Raw genomic sequence first — 16,326 nt, forward strand, 5'->3', positions numbered from 1 at the left:
AAACCTGAAATTCGTCATGTATGTTCCTCTTGAGCATATATGTTCCTCTTGGCTTCTAGGTGCTCTCTAAGAAAGGATTTTTCGAAATGAGCATCAGATCATTAGTATTTCTTATACTACAAGCTCTGATGCTAATAAGTTCTACTCCCCCTCCCCACCTGAAAAGAACTCTGTTCCAACTACCAGTTGTCTTTCCCCACTTATGACTATAACCATGTTGCTTGCATCTTTCAATTTATATTATTTTTATTTGTTTCCTGGTATGATTTGATAGCTTATTAGTAACCTTGGCTATCACTAAGTGTTGCATCTTGTGATTCTTGACGAATGTATTTTATTTTTCTTTATGTACACTGAGAGCATATTCACCAAAGACAAATTCCTTGTGTGTCCAATCACACTTGGCCAATAAAGAATTCTATTCTATTCTCTGATGCTAAGGAGTTAGACATTCTACTCCCTCTCCTCATCTGAAAAGAACTCTGTTCCAACTGCCAGTTGCCTCACATTCTGTTACATCAGTTCAAACTGGCAGACGTTCCACTCCTTCACTCAGGAGCGATCTGGGGATCCTTACACAACGGCAGCATGTGGTTCTGGCGTAGCTGACCAAATGGTTGAATGAATGGATGGATCTTTATAGGTTTCTGTGACTTTGAAGCTTGAACTGTTTACTGGCGGTTGTGCAATGAAGGGGCTTGTGTCTTTGGCTAACTGGTGGTGGGTAATTCTTATTGTAGCTGATGGCTATGTGTCCTGTGTTAGATTTTTTTTGAGGGGGAGTGAGGGGCTGCTTGCTCTAACCCTATCACTCTTGTTTTTGTTAGCTGTTGAAATTGCTGTAAAGAGGTTTCAAAATATCCTGACTTGAATGGACTTCTGCCAGTGATATTTGCTTTGCTTATGAATGGAGCCATCTAGATAGTTGGCTTCCTTTTCCAATAAGCTCTTTATCTCCTTACGTGCTGTGGGCTATTAAGAAAGACTTGGGGGCTGCTTTCTGCCTCTAAGAACATGTTTCTCCATCTCTCCTTTGGGGAAATATAGTTTTACTATTTTATATTTAAAATATTTAATATAATATAATTTAAAGATTTAATATAATATAATTTAAAGATTTAATAGTTAAATCTTTTTATATTCCACCAAAATATTTTATTCTTTGGGGGCGGGGGGAGGGGCTTCCCACCAAAAGAGATGAATAACAAGAGGCACAGGGGACGTTACCAAAAGCTCTTCACTGAATGTCCTGAACAGGGAACTTTTTAAGTACATAATTCAGAATAACAGAGTTGGGAGGGTCTTTAGAGGTGTTCTAGTCCAACCCCTTGCCCAAGCAGAAGACCCCACACCAATCTGGAACAAATGTCCACTTCCTTCTTGTAAACCTCCAGTGATGAAGGACCCACAACTTCTGGTGGCAAGCTGTTCCACTGATTGGTTTTTTTTCCCCATGGGCAACGAAGAAAATTGGCGCCGTTTCCGGGGGAGAACCAATGACGAGGAAATGGCACGGCCGGTGAGACTGATCCTTTGCAACATTTAGGTTCGAAAGCCTTGGTTAAACAAAGGGAAAAAATATCATTTCCAGTATGTCGCATCCGTTCCTTTATAGGTTCTCAGGAAAAGCAGTGACATTCGAGAAGCAGAGTGGCGCAGCGGAAGCGTGCTGGGCCCATAACCCAGAGGTCGATGGATCGAAACCATCCTCTGCTAACTTGCTTTTTTTCTTTGTTTCATTTCTTTTCTTTTCTCTTTTCTTTTTCTTTTCTCTCTTCTTCTCTTTTATTTTCTCCCCTTCTCTTTTTTCTTTTCTCTTCTCTACTTTTCTCTTTTCATTTCTCTTCTTTCTTTTTTTCTTCTCTACTCTTTTTTCCTTTCTTTTCTCTCTTTTTTCTCCTCTCCTCTCCTCTCCTCTTTTCTCTTCTTTTCCCTCCCTTATTCTAGATTCCAGGACAGACATAGCAATTGCTATGCTAAGGGCAACCCATTTTTTGGGGGGGAGGGGGGGTTGCTAAAGAGATCGCAAGCGGAAAAAAGAGTGAGTGGCTCATGTTCGGACCGCAGAGAGAACACAACCTTAAAGGGTTTGTGTGTGTTTTTGTGTTTTTGTGTTTTTTGTGTGTTTGTGTGTGTGTGTATTAGCGTTCTTCTTTGGCTAAGATTTCCCACCAGCGTCGCAGAGAGGTTGAAAAACAAGGAATGGAATCGGCAGAAGTGAATTTGCGACAGAAAGAATTTGCAAGTAACACTTCACGGCTGCCAAGCGGGAGTCAGGATGGCCGAGCGGTCTAAGGCGCTGCGTTCAGGTCGCAGTCTCCTCTGGAGGCGTGGGTTCGAATCCCACTTCTGACAGAATTCACTTTTTTTTTTTTAAAGGAATAGAATTATAATACTTGCTTTTATGTTATGTTTTAATATTTTATATTATAATATAATAGCTTTGATATCGGTTTTATGTATTTGCTGGGCTCTCACGTTGCAACTTCTCCTCAGGTGAATAAAGCAAAGCGTCAAAAAGTACAATTTTCCTGCAAGTACTTTCTTTTGGGTGAGAAAACTTTCTTTTTGAAAATTGTCCTTTTCAATATTTTTATTTTATTTTATTGCAATCAATACATTCACATCCATGTTATTATTGAAGGAAGCAAAGTGTTAACACATGCTTTGATGAAGAAGGAAAAGGCTAAGGACAATTTTCAGCAAATTTAAAACAAGTAACCCAGATCCCAAAAATGCTTTCTTTCCAAGAGTTTTCTTTGAAGATGTTTTGCTTTCTCACCCAAGAAACGTCTTAGTGGGGAATGGAAGGAATTATCAGCTGCCTGCAAGGAATCCATCCATTTCCTCACTATCCTGTCAGAGTTGAAGAAGCTTCTTGGAGGAGAAGCGAAATGTCTTCAAAAGAAAAAAAAAACAAGAAAGTCCAGTTGCCTCCTGAAAAAGCACCTTTGGGACACCTTTGGATGACTGAGAAACTCTATAGACTTTTATCCAAAAAGCTTCTTCAGCTCCGACTTCAAAAAACAAACAAACCTCTTGGGGAAAAAAGCACTTTTGATGCCATTCTATAAAGCCTTAGTAAAACCACGCCTAGAATGCTGTATCCCGCTTTGGTCACCCATCTATAAAAGAAGATGTTGAGACTCCAGAAAAAAGTGCAGAGAAGATGATTAGGGGACTGAAGGCTAAAACATACAAAGAATGGTTGCAGGAACTGGGCATGGCTACCATAGTGAAGAGAAGGACCAAGGTAGACGTGATAGCAGTGTTGCAATCTTTGAGGTCAAGCTATTTCCCAAGGCACCCAAATGCCAGACAATGAATGATGGATGGAAACTTGTTCTGACGCCCCCTCTGTATGGTGAGTCACGCTGACACAAGATTACTGCTAGACAATTTATTCACAGTAAATTAACATACCAACAAGACTTTGGCAGCAACCCAGACTTCCACAGATAAGAAATACACACAAGAGTTTCTCCAGCTTTAGTATAATAGTTGAGTCCTGCAAAAAGCTTCCACCCAAAGTCTCTTCTTATATACTCTCTTGGGAAGAGCCTAATCACGATTATCTTCTATATCTCCGTAGTTGCTGCCGGCGCTTATCTGCCCGTCTTTGCCTGGTGTCCGGGACCAACTCCCTTAGCTCCTCCCCACTGCTCCAGGGCCTGACGTCAGGGACACACTCCCTTTGGCTTTCATCGCTGCTCCATGCCTCAGGCGCCTCCTGGTGGCCAACCAGCCTCTCTGATCCCTGCTCGGAGTCTGAACCCTGTCCAGGGTCCTCCACATCTTCCAGAGCCGACTCATAGGGCCCCTCACTATCGGAGCAGCTCCAATGGCTCCTGCTGGGCCACAACAGAAACCTATCGAGGAGAGATTCAACTTGGAAATAAGGAGATTTTTTTCTGACAGTGAGAACAATCAACCGATGGAACCGAAGTTGCCTTCGGAAGTTGTGGGAGTTTCATCCCCGGAGGCTTTCAAGAAGAGATTGGGTTGCAATTTGTCATAAATGGTCCAAGCGTGCGCAAAATGGGCACACAAAACTCCAAAATACAATGTGAGCGCCTCCCTGCATATGTGCCCCACCAGTGGTGGGTTTCAGGTGGTACGCCCCGGTACGGGCATACCGGAACTTGCCTGTAGCACCAGATACAGCTCCATTATGGTGCTCTGGAGGACCCACCCATTCGCCCGCACACCTTACCGGTCTTTAAAGCCTTCAGCGCTTCCACTCAGATCGCGTACAGCACCTGCGCAATGCTCTGCCGAGCAGCTGGAGTGTCATGGAGGTGTTGCTGGATGGCAAGATGCATGTGGACGCCGTCGGGCGGGATCCGGAATCCACCACTGTGCCCCACCCACCCCTCACCATTTTTGGCTTCCAGGTTGGTGCAGGAGACTTTCCAGGCAGGCCTAACCCCTCGGTGCCCTCCCTGTGACCCGTTGTGGGCCTGGAAAGCCTCCTGCAACAACCTGGAAGCCTAAACGGGGCATGGGGTGCCCAAAATGCAATGTGAGCAACCTCTAATGCATATGCCCCTCCCCTCCATGCATGCGCACATGAGTATACCACATGCACCACCCCCATGCATGCAAGCCACCTCCGTGCATGTGTGACATGGACTTGAAGACCAGCTGGCTGGCGAGAGGTATGTGCGCATACACGGTGGAGCTGAGCTGGGGCAATGGCTGGCATGCCTGCAGAGAGGGCTCCGTGTGCCACCATAGCTTCACCATCATGGGTGTAGGTCTCATGCTTGGGCAGGGGGCTGGACTAGATGACCTCACAAGGTCCCGTCCAACTCTGTTAATCTGTAAACCATGACCTAGATGACTGAGAATCTCCATAGGCAATAAAGGGTGGAAAAGCTAAAAGGATAAAAGCTTGCCACATTGACATGTTTGCTATTTCCATTAATGGTCTATTTGTTCATAAAGACTTTGTTTGTTAAAAGGCAGGTGGGGGGGGGGGATCCCTAGAGTTTAGGCATTTTTTGGGCTAGAATCCCTAGCCCCAAAAATCCCTAGATTTTTGTGTGCTTGTATCTCAAAAGAAATGATAGAACTATACAGGGAAGAGAATGAATGATCGAAGATTCTGTAAAATGGACTGGAAATTGAAAATAATCCTAGACTTCAGAACAGAACTTGCTACATGAGTATTTGGAATAGAATAGAATAGGATAGAATACAATACAATACAATAGTTATTTGTTGGCCAAGTGTGATTGGACACCCAAGGAATGTGTCTCTGGTGCATATGCTCAGTGTACACATAAGGAGAATAAAATAGATTGATCAAGAATAAAAAAAATACTTAGTGATAATTAAGGTTACTAATAAACTATCAAATTGTACTAGGAAACAATAAAAACATAAATTGAAAGATACAAGCAACATGGTTATATAGTTATGAGTGGAAAGACATAACTAAAAGAAAACATTCTTAGTAAATTGGGTGTTGTGGGAATTAGTTAAGCAGAGTAATGGTATTTGGGGGGGGGGAATTGTCATTGTCTAGTTGTTCTGATGTGCAGTGCCCTATAGCGTCGTTTTAAGGGTGCAGCATACACGACCTCAATGGAAGGCAAGTAATTGTTTTTTCTGCAGTTCTAATGTTAGAAGAAATGTCCTTCTGGGTTCGGCTCCAAATGGGGAAAAAGACACTGGAGACATGGAGGCTGCTTGGAAAGATGGTTTTAATGGTGGACAGGTCCACATGGCTTGAGTCCTGAACAGAAAAGGTGACCACATGCTTCAATGTTGGTGGAGAAGAGAAGGGAAGGGAAGAGAGGCCGAGTCCCTGTTTTTATGCCCTCTCTGGCCTTTGATCTTGTATTCTGATTGGTTGTCAGACTCCCATGGGCCCATGCAGGGGCAACTGTCTAGGCTGCCTTTTGAATGCAGATTTGGTTGAGTTCTCAGATGCCATGTGGCAAGTTGGGTAAAAGAGCCAATATTATCATGCCTTAATCCCATCACTCTGGGGCTGAAGGGGAGAACTCTTTATTATGTAAAATGGACTAGCTCAGGCTTTAATGGCTCATTGACAAAGGGGGATGGGCAGGTAGCTATTCTGTCTTTTAAAACATGTTTCTTCCTTTTCACATGCAGAGAAATATTCTGCCTTTTCAATATTTCCTAGGATATTTCATTTTTCTGGGAGAGGGCTGGGTGATAACTTCCTACACTATCAGTTGAAGTCTATGTTTATCTTGTTTGGTTGCAGAACCAAACCAGACATTAGATTGAGATTTAAGATCTCAATCTCATATTCCTACCGGTTGCTCCGCGTGAGCGATATTGTGGACCGCAGCTCCTTTTTAGGAAGAGGTGGTGGCTCTTAAAAGAGCCTTTGGGGGGTGTCGGTGGGTCTCCGCTACGCGTCTTTACGCCCTCTCCCCGCGGATGCGTCGGGCCAGCTGGATGTCCTTGGGCATAATGGTGACGCGCTTGGCGTGGATGGCGCAGAGGTTGGTGTCTTCGAAGAGGCCGACGAGATAAGCCTCGCTGGCCTCCTGCAGGGCCATGACGGCCGAGCTCTGGAAGCGCAGGTCGGTCTTGAAATCCTGCGCGATCTCGCGCACCAGGCGCTGGAAGGGCAGCTTGCGGATGAGCAGCTCGGTGGACTTCTGGTAGCGTCGGATCTCGCGCAGGGCCACGGTGCCCGGGCGGTAGCGGTGAGGCTTCTTGACGCCGCCCGTGGCCGGCGCGCTCTTCCGCGCCGCCTTGGTGGCCAGCTGCTTACGGGGCGCCTTCCCGCCGGTGGACTTGCGAGCCGTTTGCTTAGTACGAGCCATCCTCTCACCAACACTGGAACTTCAGCCTTCCTTGCAATCCCGCGAAATGAAGCCGGGGCACCGTCCGTCGGCCTTTTTATAGCCCGCGCCATGAGCCTGATTGGCTGAAACGGTTGAATTCGAATGTCTAGTCTCGACGCTGATTGGATACCCATTAAAACAATGCCTTTCTCTCGCTCTGCTTTCCCCGCCGACCTCAGTTGCCGAGGCTTCGTTTCCACGCCCACAATAATCCGACTCTGAATTAATTACAAAATATCAACCTTTGACAATTGGTTCTTATGTTTCCCCCTGAAACTGTTTCAAACTACTGCGTGAAATCGTGAGATTAAAAATACCCAGCATTGGTGGATGTATTCATCATTTGGCCCACGTGTTACAATCAGGGGTACTGGAATATTAATTTAGTATTAGTAAATTCGGCAAAAATCCAATGAGTGCAAATCCTTAGCTTTCATTTGCTCTGTTTTCCCTCCTGGATTTTATATTGCCCGATTCTAATGGCTTTAAATAGCTTTGAGTGTTGTAGGACAGGATTGCAATGTTCTGCATCCTTACAAGTCTGGATTTTTTTTTGAGGGGGTGGGTGGGGGTTCCGGTGCACACGCGTTTTGAACAAGCAGAAATACGAGTACATTTGTGCTTTTCTAAATTAGTATGATCTTTGTTGGGAGCGATACGTCTTAACTCTTAAAATTAATGCCTGGGACGGAAACTGCCTTATTTCAAATCTTCAGAAATCAGTTGCTTCGAAAGAAAAGCAGCTTGTTTCGGTGTAAAATAAGATCTCTATATATTCCATTTTACATAGATTCAAGCTGCTTTTATATCTAAAACACATTGTGTGTTTGTGTATACACAAATGACATTGTGCATATATAAATATATAAAAGCAGCTTGGATCTATATAAAATAGGATCTATTTTATTTTACACAGATAGACCCAAGCTGCTTTTGTGTGTGCGCGCGTGTGTAATGTGTATACAATAAAAATAAAAAAACTCGCTTTATTGCTCAGTCACCGATTGATGGCTGCGCTCTTGAAAGGAATTGCATTGAGTTCAGGAAACTGTCCACGAACGGTAGCAACTTTGAAAAGCCCGCCACGGAGATGATTGGATGGCGTGGGTGACTTACTTAATCAGCCAAACAGGAAACGTTGCCGCTATGGGCCAGAGCTTCTTATGCATCGTTTATTTCATTGTCCTTGGTTTTTTTTTAGAAAAACGACTGTTTATAAGCGGAGCAATCCATCAATAACTGTACATGTTCTATCGTTTAACGTCTTCACAATGCACGGCAATCCTAAGATTTTCTCGGTTTGCTATTCAAAGTGAATTTAGGTTTCAAAAATTGCCTGAGACTCGATGGGGGTCAGGTGCTTTTGCAAAGAGCAAATGGGACTTCCCTGAATTTTCTTTGAAAACGTTTCGCTTTTCATCCGAGAAGCTTCTGCAGTCGAAATTCTAAGCTTCCTGGACGAGAAGCGAAATGTTTCCAAAGGGAAAAAGAACCCCAAGGAAGTTCGGTTGCCTTTTGGAAAAAGCACCTATGCGACAACCATGACCTGGATAATTGAAAATCTCCAGCGACTGGATGGAGTCTTATCTACTTTATTCACTCCGATGGCTCAAATGTCTGCTTTTCATTGCAATTATATCGTGTGAAAGATGCTTTTTCATGTATCGTGCAAGCTTCATGCTTTTGTGGAGGGGATTTTTTTAAAAGTATCTTAAGGTACTGTTTCACTTAGCAAGTTGACACAAACTCTTTCTATGAAAAGGTGGGTGGCTCTTAAAAGAGCCTTTGTGTGTGGGGTTCTTGGCGGCTAAGAGTGAGCCTGTAGGCAAGAGGGCGCGCTGTCTACTTCCCTTTGGCCTTGTGGCTCTCGGTCTTCTTGGGGAGCAGGACGGCCTGGATGTTGGGCAAGACGCCTCCCTGGGCGATGGTGACTTTGCCCAGGAGTTTGTTGAGCTCCTCGTCGTTGCGGATGGCCAGCTGCAAGTGGCGCGGGATGATACGCGTCTTCTTGTTGTCTCGAGCCGCGTTGCCCGCCAGCTCCAGGATTTCAGCAGTCAGGTACTCGAGTACGGCGGCCAGGTAGACGGGCGCCCCAGCTCCGACTCTTTCCGCATAGTTGCCCTTGCGAAGCAGACGATGCACACGGCCCACGGGAAATTGCAGCCCGGCGCGGGAAGAGCGAGTCTTGGCCTTAGCCCGAGCTTTGCCTCCTTGCTTGCCGCGTCCAGACATGTTAAGCTTTAAGAGTTACAGCAACGATCAAAAACTGAGTTCGAGAGAAATATTTTCCCGGTGGGAGCCTTGTCTCCTTTTATTCACTCGAAAAGCTTGAAAATGCGAATTCCTATTGGTTCGTTTCTGCCGACGTTTGTCTCCGTCCAATGAAAAAAAACAACTGTTTTGACCGTCCAATTAGAGAAGAGGCGCTCTATGCAAGACCAATGGAATTCGGCTTCTCGGGATTCAGTCATTAGCATAGTAAACGTGCGGAAGTGGGTGGCGCTCCGCGTCTGAGACCAATGAAAAAGGAGGTTTGGAACACCTTTATTTGCATATGGCCTCTATAAATAAGAGCCAGACAAAGTTTCTTCTTCAGATTTCTGGTTCGTTTGATTTGTCTCGCAAAACGATTTGAACATGCCTGAGCCAGCGAAGTCTGCTCCCGCGCCCAAGAAGGGCTCCAAGAAAGCCGTGACGAAGACGCAGAAGAAAGGGGACAAGAAGCGCAAGAAGAGCCGCAAGGAGAGCTACTCCATCTACGTCTACAAGGTCCTCAAGCAGGTCCACCCCGACACCGGCATCTCCTCCAAGGCCATGAGCATCATGAACTCCTTCGTCAACGACATCTTCGAGCGCATCGCCGGAGAGGCTTCCCGCCTGGCTCACTACAACAAGCGTTCCACTATCACCTCCCGCGAGATCCAGACGGCCGTCCGCCTCCTCCTGCCCGGCGAGCTGGCCAAGCACGCCGTCTCCGAGGGGACCAAAGCCGTTACCAAATACACCAGCTCCAAATAAACGCGCTTACAACAAGCTTCCTTCACCCAGACCCAAAAGGCTCTTTTAAGAGCCACCCACTTCCTCCAAAAAAGAGCTGTTCAACTCTCCAATTTCAAAAGTCCACTTTGCAGGGACTTATTGGCCTAACTCTCCACAATTTTGCCTCAGGAATGTGTTTTTGTTAGCACTTACTAAATGGCAGATGAGAAATTGTGATTGCAAGGAAGTGGTCCTAGATTCCTTTATTTAAAATGTATTTAAAACCCCAGGTAAGAGAAATGCAAGTTATAAAATTGAAACTTAATATATAATATAATGTAATAATAGTTGGAAGGGATCTTGGAGGTCTTCTAGTCCAACCCCCTGCTCACTTCAGGCAAATGGTTATTCAATCTCTTAAAACTCCCAGTGTTGGAGCATTTACAACTTCTAGAGGCAAGCATTCCCCTGATTCATTGTTCTGTCAGGAAATCTCCTTAGGTCTGAGTTGCTTCTCTCCTTGATTAGTTGCCACCCATTGCTGCTTCTGCCCTCAGATGCTTTGGAGAATAGCTTAGTTTACAGTTTAACAGTTGGAAGGGACCTTATAGGTCATCTAGTCCAACCCCCCATCTAAGCAGGAGACCCTACACCATTTCTGACAAATAGCACTCCAATCTCTTGAAAGCCTCCAGGGATGAAGCTCCCACAACTTCCGAAGGCAAGCTGGTTGATTGTTTTCACTCAGAAAGCTCCTTGTTTCTAGGTTGAATCTCTCCTTGGCCAGTTTCCATCCATTATTCCTTTTCTGGCCTTCATGTGCTTTGGAAAATAGCTTGACCTGACCTCCCACCCCTTCTTTGTGGCAGCCCCTCAAATATTGGAACATTGCTATCATGTCTCCCCTAGTCCTTCTTTTCATCAAATTAGACATACCCAATTCCTGCAACCATTCTTCATATTATTTTAGCCTCCAGTCCCCTCATCATCTTTGTTGCTCTTCTCTGCACTCTTTCTAGAGACTCCACATCTTTTTTACATCATGACAACTAAAACTAGATGCAGTATTCCAAGTGTGGCCTTACCAATGGCTTATAAAGTGCTATTAAACACTTCACCTCATCTTCATTCCATCCCCCTGTTAATGCAGCCTAGAACTGTGTTGACTTTTTTGGCAGCTGCTGCAGGAGTTCCCAATTTTTCTATAACCTGCACCCACTAGAATGCTTTTGATGTATTCTCGCATCCCTTACAAAAGTAAATAATTTTATGCATAAGGTTATGCACACAGTGTAACTTTGAAACTTCTAAACCCCCAGGTTTTTGCACCTCTCTGTTGGAAACTCCTGCTGTAGTGTTTTGGTAAGGTCTATATTTAGAAGAGGCCCAGTTCCCTCCATGAAAATGTATAAATATTATAAATGAATTTGCTGATGAATATATTTGTGGCTGCTTGATTGAAAAGGAAGGGAAGGGCCCTGGTTTAATCTTGTCCTACTACTAATGCTATTTTGATTTCTCGCAAGGCTAAAAAAAAAAAACTTAGCCGAAGGAATTTGAGGTACCCTTTACGAGTTGAATATCTTACACTGCAGCGTTATCTTTGTGGGAATTCTAAAGTATAATGATGATAGATAGTGTAGGAAGTTATCACCCAACCCTCTCCCAGAAAAATGAAATATCCTAGGAAATATTGAAAAGGCAGAATATTTCTCTGGATGTGAAAAGAAAGAAACATGTTTTAAAAGACAGAATAGCTGCCTGCAGCTTCCTGCCCATCCCCATTGGTCAATGGGCCATTAAAGCCTGAGCTAGTCCACTTTACATAATAAAGAGTTCTCCCCTTCAGCTCCAAAGTGATGGGATTAAGGCATGATAATATTGGCCCTTTACCCAACTCGCCACGTGGCATCTGAGAACTCAACCAAACCTGGATTCAAAACGCAGTCTAGAGAGTCGCCCCTGCATAGCCCCATGGGAGTCTGACAACCAATCAGAATACAAGCTCAAGATCAAAGGCCAGAGAGGGTATAAAACCAGGGAATCAGCTTCTCTTCGACCCTTCTCTTCTTCTCCACCAACATTGAAGCATGTGATCATCTTTTCTGTCCATGACTCAAGCCATGTGGTCCTGTCCTCCATTAAAACCATCTTTCCAAGCAGCCTCCATGTCTATAGTGTCTTTTTCCCCAATTGGAGCCGAACCCAGAAGGACATTTCTTCCAACAATAGGATTTACATGAACAGGAAAAGTATCATAAATGGCCCTGTTAGCTCAGTTGCTGTGTGTGTAAAGGGGCTGCAGTAGTCTGCTGTTTTAATGCTTTGCCCATTCCCACGCTGTCACTTGGAACAGGCCCAAACTGCCCAAAGACCTGATGATTCAGTTCTACGGAGGAATGATTGAGTCTGTCATCTGCACCTCTATAACTGCAGGTTTGGCTCTGCGACCAAACAAGACAGACACAGATTTCAACGGATAATTAGAACTGCACGAGTCAAAAAGAAAGCTGTAAAAATAACTACAGAGCCCTCACATCCTGGGCATAAATTGTTTCAACTCCTACCCTCAAAATGATGCTATAGGGCACTGCACACCAGAACAACTAGACACAAGAAAAGTTGTTCCTCAAACTTCCTTGGGTATCCAATCTCACTTGGCCAATGAAGAATTCTATTCTATTCTATTCTATTCTTCTATTCTATTCTATTTCAAAATACCCTCCCTAGGGTGTTGTGGCCCAGCAGGAGCTGTTGGAGCTGTCACCAGACTCCGACAGCGAGGGGCCCTATGAATCGGCTCTGGAGGATGTGGAGGACCCTGGACAGGGTTCCGACTCCGAGCAGGGCGCAGAGAGGCTGGTTGGCTACCAGGAGGCGCCTGAGCCTTGGAGCAGTGGGGAGGAGACAAGGGAGTGTGATCCTGACGTCATGCATTGGAGCAGTGGGGAGGAGACAAGGGAGTTGGTCCTGGATGCCCGGCAACGGAGAGCTAATAGGCGTAAAGAACAGTTACGCAGTTACAGGAGATAATTGAACTCAGCTGGTGGTAATTAGGCTCCTCTCAAGACTATAAAAGGAATGACTTTCCACACGCTCGTTGCAGGAATCAACGTATTTACTAGAGCTGGAGAACTCTCGTGGCTAGCTTGGCAGGCTGGATTGCTGCCAAGGTCTGGTCTGTGCTGGATTGCTGCCAAGGTCTAGTCTGTGTGTTAATAAATCCTTGAAGTATTTTTGTCTTGGGGCGCTTTGGTGTATGAAGAGGGGAGGTCGGAACACTAAGGTAAGAATGCAAGAAAAGAATACAGAAAAAGCTCGACAATATTGAAAGTTCTTGAAAATCTCTTTCAAAATTGTTACTGAATACAAAGATAAATCATAGGCTAAGAAAAATGTTTTAAAACCTAAATACTAGAGAGGAAGGGGAGGAAGCAAAATATGAATTGGAAGAAAAAAATGATTTCTTTTTAAATAAACTCAAGTTTGGTCTGTGAATAAGGCACTAGACATGAAAAGAAACCGGGAGATAAAAATTCTAGTCCTTGATTTAGGCATGAAAGCCAACTGGGTACCTTTAGGCCAGTCAGTCTCTCTCTCTCTCAGCCTGGCCCACCTCACAGGATTGTTGCGTGAAAAATAGGGGGAACAAGGAGTATGAATTATTTGTGAAAGTAATAAAGGTGGAATAAAAAAAAATATTTGCATGTGTATGTATATCTTGGGAAAAATATACACAGTTGGGCTTGTCAATTGAAAGGTCAGCAGTTCGGCAGTTCGAATCCCTAGCGCCACATAATGGAGTGAGCTCCTGCTACTTGTCCCAGCATCTGCCAACCTAGCACTTCAAAAGCACGTAAAAATGCAAGTAGAAAAATAGGAATCATCTTTGGTGGGAAGGTAACAGTGTTCTGCGCACCTTCGGCATTTAGTCATGCCGGGCACATGACCATGGAGACGTCTTCGAACAGCGCTGGTTCTTTGGCTTTGAAACGGAGATCAGCACCGCCCCCTAGAGTCAGGAATGACTAGCACATACATGCAAGGGGAACTTTTACACACACACACACACACACACACACATATAATATTATGAATTTTAATACACACATATAAAACTTTCCCTACCATTTCAGTCAAAAATCTCTTCAACCCATATGTCAGCATTCCAAGTATCATGTAGAATTAAATCAAGGCAAAATGATCCTTAAAGTTCCAATTTAATAAATCAGACATCTTAGTACATCTGTGTAATCCCAATTCTGGAAATTACATCAGAATCCTACCCAGTTAAAAGTTCATGATCTTGTCCCCACATCCACAACCCATCACATAGTCCAATTTTCTTCTTCCATGCTGGCATCTACACCCAGTTGCTTCCGGTCAGGTGCAAAGGTGCAGAGACAAAAGATGACCTTGGTCTTCTAGAAAAGAATGACAACAACACATTCCACAATCCTACTCCTTTCTATTCCCCCCTCCCACCAACTATAGTAATGAAACAGCATAATGAAATAGAGAAAGTTTTGCAGGCCAAAATTCTTAAAGGGATATAATTGCAGGCCTGACACCATATTTCTATTAGCAAATAATAAAAGTTTTATCACTCAAGCTTAATTAGCAAACGTCCACTTAAAAAAGTTCTTTTAAATCTCCAATGGGATAGCAGTGTTAGCTTTTAGAAAGTTTCAAAAGTATGAGACTATAGCTAGCCCTGAGCCCAACATTTCTGTTGCTAAATGAGACCGTGGTTAAGTGAATCACTGCAGCTGTTAAATTAATGATGGTCATTAAGTGGATCTGGCTCCCCGCCAAGAGTTTGCTTGTCAGAAGGACACAAAAGGTGATGACATGACCCTGGGATATTGCAACCGTCATAAATATGAATAAGTTGCCAAGCATCTGAATGTTGATTGCATAACCATGGGGATATTGCAACAGTTGTGTAAAAAAAGTGGCCATCTGTCATTTTTTTTCAGTGCCACTGTGCTTTCCAACGGTCACTAAGTGAAATGTTGTAAGTGGAGGACTACCTGCATTTGGGGAACTCCTTCGAAAGTTGCATTTGTATGAATTCGCTGTACCTCCTCATGTCCTTGAAAAAAGGCTACTGTCAGAATGCCATAGTTTTTCTTAAAAATAAACTTTTTTCAAGGGTAACTGGACTTTCTGGTTTTTCTCTGAAGACGTTTCGTTTCTCATCCAAGAAGCTTCTTCAGCTCTGTTTTGAACTGAAGAAGCTTCATGGATGTGAAGTGAAACGTCTTCAAAGAAAAAAAACCAGAAACTGCTTTTCCATCCAGATGTTGCAGCTTCATTAAAAGGGAGAATAAAACAACTGGTTTTATTAGACTTCAGCTATATGCTTTAATCATTAGGAATTGTTCCAGTAGGAACATTTAGAGCAATCAATAAACTTGGTTAAATGGTTTTCTAAAATGCTTTGCTAGTGAGCAGCTTGGAAAAATGCCATTTTTAATCCTAAAAAAAATGCAAAAGGAATTGTTGCAATGTCCTTTTAGGAAAGAAGGAAAGGAAAAAAATAGGAATTGCGTTGGCCGGGAATCGAACCCGGGTCAACTGCTTGGAAGGCAGCTATGCTCACCACTATACCACCAACGCTTACATGTTTAGCATTTTCCCCCAAAGCTAACAATTCCTAGAGGAATTGCGTTTCTGGCTCTCCACATGGTAGCGCCATTGGCTAAACTTGTAGATTCTCTTAGCTCCTCCAATAATTTATCCCTCCTAGATCATTAAACTTTCTTCAAAGAATGCCTCTCCTTTTTCATGCAATTAAAAAAAAACATATTTCCCAGCCCTCCATAAGAGAAAGGAGAGCCCCAAATCCAGATTCCTAAATAATAGCCAAGCCAAGCGTATTAACCACCTTGAAACGTGTATTAGTAGAAATCAGGATGGAGTGAGTGACTACCTCCCAGGAGTAACTTCCCAGTGAGAAAAAAAAAAAGGATCACTGCTCCAGGTGAGGCTCGAACTCACAACCTCGGCATTGCTTAGAGGCAAAGTACTGCTGTATAAGTACCGCGCGCTAACCAATTGCGCCACTGGAGCAACTGTATTAATTGTTTTTCCCCCCTCAAACTTAGCAACTTTAAGATGCGTGGATTTCAATGGCTGGGGCATTTTGGAGTTTGAAGTCCACGCATCTTAAAATGGTTTAAGATTGAGGAACTGGCCTCAACTGCTCCTCTGATACAAGCGAATGCAACAAATTAACTCTTAATGTGAAATGACATATATGTATATATGTAAGTGTGTGTATATATGTATGTGTATATGTATGTATACACACACACACACACACACACACACACAAACACTGTAGGAAGTTATCACCCAGCCCTCTCCCAGAAAAATGAAATATCCTAGGAAATATTGAAAAAGCAGAATATTTCTCTGGATGTGAAAAGGAAGAAACATGTTTTAAATGACAGAATAGCTGCCTGCAGCTTCCCGCCCATCCCCCTTTGTCAATGAGCCATTAAAGCCTGAG

The 16,326-nt window shown here is 43.9% G+C and overlaps 3 protein-coding genes and 4 non-coding genes across 7 annotated transcripts; 3 read left to right on the forward strand and 4 right to left on the reverse strand.

The window, feature by feature from the left end:
• Positions 1–1,644: 1,644 nt before the first annotated feature.
• TRNAM-CAU lies at positions 1,645–1,716 on the forward strand. The gene has a single exon. It is a non-coding gene; the product is annotated as a tRNA-Met (tRNA).
• A 556-nt stretch (positions 1,717–2,272) lies between these two features.
• Positions 2,273–2,355, forward strand: TRNAL-CAG. The gene has a single exon. It is a non-coding gene; the product is annotated as a tRNA-Leu (tRNA).
• Positions 2,356–6,398: 4,043 nt separating this feature from the next.
• LOC116520953 (histone H3) lies at positions 6,399–6,842 on the reverse strand. The gene has a single exon (XM_032235478.1). It carries the CDS (start codon positions 6,807–6,809, stop codon positions 6,399–6,401), a length of 411 nt encoding a protein of 136 aa, XP_032091369.1. The 5' UTR covers positions 6,810–6,842.
• A 1,798-nt stretch (positions 6,843–8,640) lies between these two features.
• LOC116520951 (histone H2A type 2-C-like) lies at positions 8,641–9,062 on the reverse strand. Its single transcript, XM_032235476.1, has one exon. It carries the CDS (start codon positions 9,060–9,062, stop codon positions 8,673–8,675), a length of 390 nt encoding a protein of 129 aa, XP_032091367.1. The 3' UTR covers positions 8,641–8,672.
• A 405-nt stretch (positions 9,063–9,467) lies between these two features.
• LOC116520952 (histone H2B 1/2/3/4/6) lies at positions 9,468–9,848 on the forward strand. The gene has a single exon (XM_032235477.1). It carries the CDS (start codon positions 9,468–9,470, stop codon positions 9,846–9,848), a length of 381 nt encoding a protein of 126 aa, XP_032091368.1.
• Positions 9,849–15,359: 5,511 nt separating this feature from the next.
• Positions 15,360–15,431, reverse strand: TRNAG-UCC. Its single transcript has one exon. It is a non-coding gene; the product is annotated as a tRNA-Gly (tRNA).
• A 356-nt stretch (positions 15,432–15,787) lies between these two features.
• Positions 15,788–15,884, reverse strand: TRNAI-UAU. The gene is made up of 2 exons: positions 15,847–15,884; positions 15,788–15,823 (listed from the first exon to the last, which is right to left on the reverse strand). It is a non-coding gene; the product is annotated as a tRNA-Ile (tRNA).
• Between the last annotated feature and the right edge of the window lie 442 nt (positions 15,885–16,326).

The sequence above is a fragment of the Thamnophis elegans genome, chromosome Z (assembly GCF_009769535.1).
Source record: "Thamnophis elegans isolate rThaEle1 chromosome Z, rThaEle1.pri, whole genome shotgun sequence".
Classification (NCBI taxonomy): Eukaryota; Metazoa; Chordata; class Lepidosauria; order Squamata; family Colubridae; genus Thamnophis; species Thamnophis elegans.

Bases quoted from the DNA above. Each gene is read 5' to 3' on its own strand.
- LOC116520952 (XM_032235477.1), top strand. From the start codon at position 9,468: ATGCCTGAGCCAGCGAAGTCTGCTCCCGCGCCCAAGAAGGGCTCCAAG.
- LOC116520953 (XM_032235478.1), bottom strand. From the start codon at position 6,809: ATGGCTCGTACTAAGCAAACGGCTCGCAAGTCCACCGGCGGGAAGGCG.
- LOC116520951 (XM_032235476.1), bottom strand. From the start codon at position 9,062: ATGTCTGGACGCGGCAAGCAAGGAGGCAAAGCTCGGGCTAAGGCCAAG.